The 8,787-nt window shown below is 50.1% G+C and overlaps 1 protein-coding gene across 1 annotated transcript; it reads right to left on the bottom strand.

Moving 5' to 3' along the window:
* Window positions 1-4,589: 4,589 nt before the first annotated feature.
* Window positions 4,590-7,216, bottom strand: LOC128121218 (serine protease 30-like). The gene is made up of 6 exons (XM_052755633.1): window positions 7,168-7,216; window positions 6,199-6,225; window positions 5,920-6,085; window positions 5,555-5,826; window positions 5,017-5,177; window positions 4,590-4,844 (listed from the first exon to the last, which is right to left on the bottom strand). The coding sequence occupies exons 1-6, from the start codon at window positions 7,214-7,216 to the stop codon at window positions 4,590-4,592; spliced, it is 930 nt and encodes a 309-aa protein (XP_052611593.1).
* Window positions 7,217-8,787: the final 1,571 nt, after the last annotated feature.

The raw sequence follows: 8,787 nt of genomic DNA, 5'->3' as shown, positions 1-8,787 counted from the left end.
AGGAAATGAAGGTTGGTCTACAGAACTCATGCACATGGAGCCACACACAGGCACACACAGATGTGTGGAAACACACTTAGCCTGGGTAGAGGGGATCTTAGAACCAGGCTGTGTGGTCATCTGAAGAGATAAGTACTGCAGTCTAAGGAAGGCTCTCCTGTGGAGACTTCCTGAGGGTTGACAGGGGTAGGGTTGGTTGCCTGTTGTCATGGGTTAAGCAGGAATGCGGAATTGAAACTGGGTTTAGTGGTGCACCCCTGTAATCCCAGAAGTGAAAGTGGGGTTGTTAGGATTCCAGCCACTCCTCCAGCTATATGACCGCACATGCACAGTTCAGTAGCCAAGTAAGGGGTCTTACATCCTACATCATCTGTGCGCTGCATGATTGCCATGCAGTCATGCGATCTGTGCATGTGTGGCGTAGCTCCATAAGCCCACATGCGCATGCGCAGGGGAATCCTTAAAAAACCAGTCACAGACTCCTCCGCCTCTCTTCTGCTCTCTCCTCCTCCTCCTCCTCCTCCTCCTCCTCCTCCTCCTCCTCCTCCGCCTCTCTCTCTCCCTTCTCCTCACGTGTCTTTCCAACAGGCCTGGCCACGCTCTCTTCTGTCTCCCCTCCTCCTAATAAAGCTCTGATACTGGGTTTTGTCATGCCTTGTGGCTTTTCTCGCACAGTAACAGAGCCGCTTAATAACACTGTGCTGCCACACCACTTATTAAAACCAACAGGGATGATCTGGAGTTCAAAATCATCATCAGCTACATAGTAAGCTGGCTCCAGTATGAGCTATACAAGATCCTGCTTAGAAAATAAGTTTAAAAAAAAGTCTGGAAGGCACAATTGAGGCCTTTTCTTTTGTTCTACTCCATGGTGGTCTTGCTTACTTCTGGAAGGTAGTTATCGTGAGGCATGAGGAGACAGAGAATTTATTAACAAGACGCTTGACCCTTGACATCAAGAGAAAAGGAGGGGGAAAGTAGACACTGAAGAGCCAAATCCTTCACCAGACATGAGTCCCTCATCCTGGAAGGACAAATGGGACAGAGTTGAGTGCAGGAAGGGGGCACCCAGAGAAGAGTTCTGATCTCTCCCTCTGACCTGGGCAGCCAGCAGTAGCTGTGTGTGTGTGTGTGTGTGTGTGTGTGTGTGTGTGTGTGTGTGTGTGTGTGTGGCTGTGGCTGTGTGTTCAATGGGCATATGTACTTATGTCCACGTGTGTGGAGGTCAGGAGTGAAGCTTGAGTCTTTTACTCCAGGGCAAGCAACTATTTTTTGAGACAGGGTCTCTCACGGGTCTGGAGCTCATCTTAGGCTAGGCTGGCTGGCCAGGGAGCCGCAGAGGTTCTCATCCTCTCCTCCCCACCACTCAGATTACATGTGCTGCTACATGTAGTACCTTCACATGGGTGCTGGGGTTCAGCTCAGGTCCTCACGCTTGTGTGGCAAGCACTTACCAACTAAGCCATTCCCCTGCCTCCCGCCTTTGGCATTGGCCCTGGGCCAGCCTTACTGTGGCACATTACAGGCAGCCACCTGGAGTGGGCAATGTTTCCAGAAATAGAGGGTTGGCCCTGGGGAGCATGGATAGTTCTCCCAAAGAGGGCAGCCATCCCCTCCATGGCCCTAGCAGCCCAGCCACCTCAGGTCACACAGACAGTGGGAGTTTCTCAGACTTCCAAGGAAAGGGTTCAACTTTCAAATGTCTCTCTGCCTGAAAATGATTATGTGTTCTATCAGGTGACCTTTTGTACATCTACTAAACCCAGGTAGAGGACACTCACCACCAAGTAGGTAATGGCACCCAAAGCTGTTGTGAGTAGCACCTACAGTTGCCAGTAGGTTAGGAGCGTGTGGGAGATGTTCCACAGGCCAGAGTTGGCAGAACAAAGACTCTCGTGGCCATGGCAACTACATGCCAAGGCTGCCGCCAAAAGCATCAAATGGTTCCCTGCTCTCGGTTTGACTGAGTCGTGATGAATATGTGTATATTATATATATATATATACTTTTGAGACACTTTCAGGAAAGAATGGGAGTTTTGCTAGTAACCACACAGGAGGGTTGACAGGACAGCAGTGATTCTAACTGTGAAGACAGGAGAGATGCCCGCAACTTGCCCAGGCCTGGACTTCAAAAACCTTCTGGGGCAAAGGACTTTTTTTTTTAATTTTTAAAGACTTTATTTTTATTTTATGAATATTGGTGTTTTGCCTACATACATGCAGTGGCCATGGAGGTCAGAAGAGGATGTCAGATCCTCTGAAACCGTAAGTACAAACAGTAGTGAGCTACAATGTGGGTGCTGGGAATTGAACCCTGGCCCTCTGGAAGAGCAGCCAGTGCTCTAAACCACAAAGCCGTCTCTGCAGCCTATAAAGGATTATTTTTATTAAACCTACCATTGTGTTCTTTGCACTTTGGAGAATGATCTATGGTAACCGTGACTTTAGTTTTAAGTGAGTTAGATCATTATGTATATAGCAAGCCAAAGTAAATGAATAAATAACAAGTGATTGAAAGCAAAATATCATCAAATTGGGTGCTCAACACACCCCATCCAGGGGAGCCCTGTTGAGGGGCTGGAGTTCCCAATAGAGTGAGTCCTGGCAGAGCAGAGGATTCCCTCTGGTAAGGCCTCCAAGTAGAAGAACAAACAGCAACGGATAGAGATGATGTCATGAAACAGGTCTTCACAAACATCCAATAGGAACTGAGTAAGTTAAGGCATGCGCTGGATTCCCAGTTGTGCTCTCCCTCCATGGCTGAACTTCCTGCCGCTCTTTCCCATGCCAGGCACTTTCATATCACGAGATAAGCAAGAGAAACCATTGCTGAAAATGCTCCACTTCCCAGCTGTTCTCAAGGGCACAGATTTTCACTGTTTGCTATGGTATCCTGCCTGTCACGGAGCTAGAGGGGCCAGCCCATTCCTAGACAAGGAGGTTTGGAGGACATTTAAACATGTTTGGGTTTTGAAGTGGGGTTCAGTTGTCCCCAGGCAACTCTGTTCCCAGAGCCAGCTTCTCAGCGAGCTCAAACAGCACATGACAACTTATCAATTTGATGTACATTGCATATGGTCAGATACTTTTGGAAAATACAATGCAAATGAATTTCTAGAAAAAACCTGAGAGAAAGGCTGTGCCATCTGATGCATACCCCTGCATCTTGTGATCAGACCCAGCAGATGGAAAGCTATTCTGTCAAAGGATTTCTAAAAATTATGTATCTTATTTTGGGGGCTGGAGAGGTGGCTCAGTGATTAATAACACCAGCTGTTACTCCAAAGGACATAGGTTCAATTCCCAGCACCCACATGGCAGCTCACAACTGTCTATAACTCTAATCTGTGACTCTGGTTTCAAGATATTTGAACAGAGCCAAATGGTTGTGGTGCACACCTTTAATCCCAGCACTCAGGAGGCAGAGGCAGGTGGATCTCTGAGTTTGAGTTTGAGTTTGAGGTCAGCCTGGTCTACAGAGTGAGTTCCAGGACAGCCAGGGCTACACAGAGAAACCGTGTCTCAAAAAACAAAACAAAATACACACACACACACACACACACACACACACACACACACACACACACAGAGAGAGAGACAGAGACAGAGAGACAAAGACAGAGAGAGATCTGAATGGACACCAGCATTGCACATGCAGACAAACCTCTATCCACATAAAATCATCAGGTCTTGTTAATAATGATTTATTTTGCCAGGTGGTGGAGGCGCACGCCTTTAATCCCAGCACTTGGGAGGCAGAGGCAGGCAGATTTCTGTGAGTTCAAGGCCAGCCTGGTCCACAGAGTGAGTTCCAGGACAGCCAGGGCTACAGAGAAACCTTATCTCAAAAAACCAAAATAATAATAATGATGATGATGATGATGATGATGATTTATTTTATGTGTTTGTGTATCACCATGTGTATTCCTCAGAGGCCAGAAGCAGGACCTCCTGCGATTGTAAACTGCATGATGTGGGTGCTAGGAATCAAATTCTAGTCCTCTGGAAGTCTCTTAACTGCTAGGCCACCTTTCCAGCTCCATGGCAAAGGATTTCTATTTATTTATTTTGTCAGAACAAAGATGCATTATGAGCGAAGAATAAGAGCCAAGTGTGGTGGTTCATGCCTCTGATGCATTCACTTGCATGGCTGAGGCCAGCGTGGGGTACATAGAGAGGCTTCCTACGGCGCAGGAGCACAGGTTCTGATCCACACCTGTTGGACGGAGATTTTATCCCAGGCAGCTGGTTGTGTGACCTTAGGAAGTCCACACACCCTCTCTGAAGGAAGCTTCAGGAAGCTTCCCTACTTCCCCACGGCCACACTGTGTGTGACTGAAAGGGTTAGCTGAACCAGGACCAGGCCTGTGGGAGGTGACATGTGAGTGGCTGTCTGTGTTTCATAGGATGTGTGTCTGTGTCCCAGATTACTGTGTCCTTAAAACTCTTCCTGTCACTTCAGCCTCCGACACCTCCCAGGCTGTCACCTGCAAACCCACCATTTGAGACTTATTTTCTCAGTGTCCCCTCTAAGCTTCCAAGTCTCCCGTCCCACCAGGAGAGGATCCAGAACTCTAGCACTCTAGTTCACATGGCCCCTGGCAAGGCTAAGGCCAGCACCACTAGCAGCAGCAGTGGCTGTGCCTCAGAGGCTCTGGAGTGGCATCCACAGGTGTCGGAGGGGTTCTCTGCCACGGTTCTCTGAATCCAGTCTACATAAGCTGGCACCCGAGTGTAGACACCAGGCCTGTTTGGCCGAGCACAGCCAAATCCCCAGCTGGTGATCCCAACCTGGATCCAGGAACTATTGATGACACAGACCAGTGGTCCCCCAGAGTCACCCTGAGGGAGAAGGAGGAGAGCCTGATCAAAAAAAAAACTTTATAAAAACACTCTCTGCCAAGGCCACAGAGGCTGAGTGAGTGCCCTGGTCTTCCTCGAGTCCCTGGGATGTGGGGCATGGATATGACTGCGAGGCAGGGGTGCCAGGGAGAGAAGCAAAGGGCTGTGTCACCTGGCAAGAGTCTCTCTGGCCCTCTGCAAAGCCTGCACAGAGCATGTCTGCCTGGATGAGTCGCTTCCCTGACAGGCTGCTCTCTGGGATGTGGTACATCTTCTCACACTCCTCTGAGTCCAAGAGAGGCACGGCTAACTCCTGGAGGACACTGGACAGGTCTGTACCAGAGAAAGGCCTGGCCTGAGTACCCCCTGACGCACTGGAACCCCTCCCACCATGCAGACAGCATGGACCTCCCACCATTTTTCTGTTCTCTAGTCCCTCCCATATCCCAAAGCCAGGAAACAGAGTCTGGGAGCAGAGTCCAAGTCCAGTCTGGCCCGTGAGTTGTGCCAGTTTCCATAATCTCATGGCTGCTAGGCCCCAGCTTACCCATTTCTGCAGTAGGCAGAATCCTGGACACTGGATGGAGTTTCCCAAATCTGCCATGAATGGGCACTGTGGCCAAGGCAAAGCCCACAATTTGGAAGTACATCCACTAGTCAAGCCTTCCCATGGGCAGGAGTAGGGACTGGGTATAGACATATTCCCTCACCTCTTTCTTGGGTGGACCCCCAGCCTGTTACCCAGCATAGGGTCCCGGGGGTGAGAGGCGCTTGGGCTTCTGGGAGGCAGACAGCAGTGAACTGAGAGGGCTTCAGAGGAGTGTCCAGCTGTACCAAAGCAATATCTCCACTAGACGTGTCTTCCCAGAGGTAGCTGGGGTACACGAAGATGCTCCTCACAGCTGCCAAGGTTATGGGGGTCTCCAGAAGGGAGAGTGTCAGTCCTCCGACCTTCACACTGTAGAAGCTGGGATTCTGAGACCTAGGAAGAGATAGCCCCAGCCTGTTGAGGCGTCTGCTGGAGAGGGACAAGGTAAGGAGAAGGGCAGCCACTCTGCACCCCTACTTCACTTACCTACGGAAGCAGTGGGCAGCTGTGAGCACCCACCCTGGGTGGATGAGGGAGCCCCCACATATGTGGCCCTCTCCAGCTACCCACAGGCTGACCTGCCAAGGCCACTGTCCTTCCTGAGCATCTTGGCCACCCACGATCTTCCCAGCATCTCTGGAACGGCCACACACTGCAGAAGGACCTTCTCAGAAAGCCAATCCCACCTGGGACCCACCATCTCCAACATCTCCTTCCATCCCCTGCCCTGGATTCTTCCCTGGGACAGTTAGGGCCAATCATTACCTGAAGGCAACACATCCCCACGTCCCCCTAGAAAACAAGAGAAAGTTTCTCAGTGGGCTCTGGTTAATTCAGACACTCATACTGAGAATAAGCGACTGAGTACTCAGCCCTAAATGGGACATCGTCTCTACAGGAACACCCTCCCAAGCTCCAGACCGTCTCAGAAGAGAAGGCAGGAAGAACGCAAGCTGTAAGTTGAGGAAGAGTGCTGGGAAATGCTGTCTTCTGGACATGCTGCGGCTGATGCCCTCCTGCAGCCCCCCCCCTCCCCCCGCCCAACAGCTGTAGAAACCTGCATAGGACCTGCCCAAGAGCAGGCAGTCAACACTCGAGTGTGGCGGGGCGTGGGCTCCCAAGGCCACTCCAGCTGAAGGACTCAGTTGACGGCTGATAGGTGAGGGAGAGTAATTTTTCTTTGGGGGTGTGGCCACTGGTAGGTGGCCCGTGCTCCTGTGGATGACCCCACACCCATGCCCACATGGACAGCAGTATCTGGACTTGGTGTGGACAACCAAAGAAGAAGAGGGGGGAAGGAAGGGATGAGGCCGGTGGGTTAGAAGAGTTCCATATTGGAGAGTGTCCAAGGGAACTGGAGAGAGGGGGATGAGAGACAGGTATGATCAAAATAAATTATAAACACATGAAACTCTCACCGAATTTTTAAAAAAGAAAACAAGAGAAGAGGTCTGGGGTCAGCATTCCATCCTCAAAGTCATCACCCCCATGAGACACGGCTCAAGGACATCACCCCACCCAGGGATAGCCACCCAGCCCCTCTTCGGTTCTCTCCTCCTGCCTCCCTCACAGGGTCAATGGACACATGGGTTTTGGCCTCCTACTTTGAGCCCTCTCCTGGTTGTCTAGGGAGAGCAGCTGAGGATCGTGAGGAAGCAGGATGGTGGAGGAAGAGTCCTGAGGCCAGCCTGGGGGAAAGGAGTCGGGGATGGCTGAAGAATGAACACTCCTTACCTGGTAGCAGCAGCAGCAGAAGAAGGATGCACCTTGCCCAGGACTTCATGGCTCCTCTCCAGTCCACAGCACAGTGGGGTCAGAGTCCTTGGCTCACTCTAGGGGAGGATTGCATTTCAGAGTTTAGAGGGAATCAACCTGGAACCTAATTACCTGACCAGACCTGCCCATTCAGGCTCCCGTCCTGCAGTTGCGGGCATGTGGTTTGGTGAAGGCCAAGGAACTCGTGGCCCATCAGGAGCCAGAGGCATAGGAGCTATGTGTCAGTCCACCTGTGAGTTTAGCATAGGGAAGTCTCACCTATCCTTCAGGAAGGTGGGGGGACCCCCATTGCTTTACCCACTTTGTTTAGGAAACCCAGGGCTCTGCCTACGGCTGCCAGCAGATGCCAGCCCTCTCTGCCCCTCACTGGACCCATAGAGATGAGCCAGGAACACCTAACTCCAGATTCCCTCTCACCACCTTAGCTCATGGCCCTCTCTTGGCCAACCCTATTTAAGAAGTAGGAACCCCTGGGAGGCCTGGTTGGTCACTACGGAAACAAATGTAGCCAGGGTTTGCCCTCCAGTCCAGGAAGTATCAACTCAGAAATACTTGCTGTTTTCCAGGAAGTTAATTCCTGTGCTGCTATGGATATTTCAAATCTCCTTCCCCAGTTCTACGGACAAAAGTGACACTCAGGTCAGTCTCCAACCTTGCTGAGGACACTGGCATGCCCTTGGGGCCTCAGAAGGTCACAAGCCAGGGTTCCAATGAACCTTCAGTGGGATTTGACTAGTACCGGAATCCTACATCTCCATTTCTGAAGTGTCTTTTGCTTTGACAGCCCTCCTGTGGCGCTGGCCTCTTAATCCTGATGGCCACGGAGTCTCCTGGCCTCTAGTTTTCCCAAACTTCCAGGGCAAACTTGGCCCGGCCTTATCTCAGATACAGGGACAGGCAGCTTTAGCATCTCAGGCTCATGCTCACTGGCTTCTCAGATCTCAGAATTCTACTCCATGGGGCCCTTATGTATCTATCTCTAAATGTCAACAGTTCCCAGCTCTCCCTAGTCTCTTAGCTGTAGTTAACTTCCCAAACATTTAAAATCTTTTTGCCTTTTCAGGTATCTACTGAACTTTAGACCAAGCTGATTTTCCTTGCATAAAATTCATTGTTCATGTAACACAGGGTTTCTGTGACCTTATGGCCCCTGCTAGACACACCTGGGTTTGAAGTGTAGGGCTGTGTCCTACTTGGCTACATTTGTTCCTAAGTTCTTACCTCTGAGCCTTACACACTCACTCATCTGTGAAATGAATGCTTCCCCCAGGAGCCCAAAGATGGTACCCTCATTTTGAGCCTCAGTACAGGAAATGATGTCAAGTGATGAAATGAAATATATAGAATAAAATATGAAACAATGAGTTCCTAATGATGCTACAAAAAAGACCTGGTTTGTCTTTCTTGTACCATGTTAGGGAAATAACTCATTATGTTGAAGATAGTCAAATAATAAAGAGCATTGGATCCTGTGGAAGAATTCTGTCTATCAAGTGAATGAGGCACGTTAACATGTTGCAATCTAATGAATTCCTTAATCAAAGCCACAAACTTCAGCAAGTGCTCTCATGACCTCAC

Source organism: Peromyscus californicus, unplaced genomic scaffold, assembly GCF_007827085.1.
Source record: "Peromyscus californicus insignis strain IS unplaced genomic scaffold, ASM782708v3 Scaffold_3__1_contigs__length_106647218, whole genome shotgun sequence".
In the NCBI taxonomy this organism is placed as follows: Eukaryota; Metazoa; Chordata; class Mammalia; order Rodentia; family Cricetidae; genus Peromyscus; species Peromyscus californicus.
The sequence above is the reverse complement of the archived record's forward strand: the minus strand, read 5'-3'. Positions and strand labels throughout refer to the sequence as shown.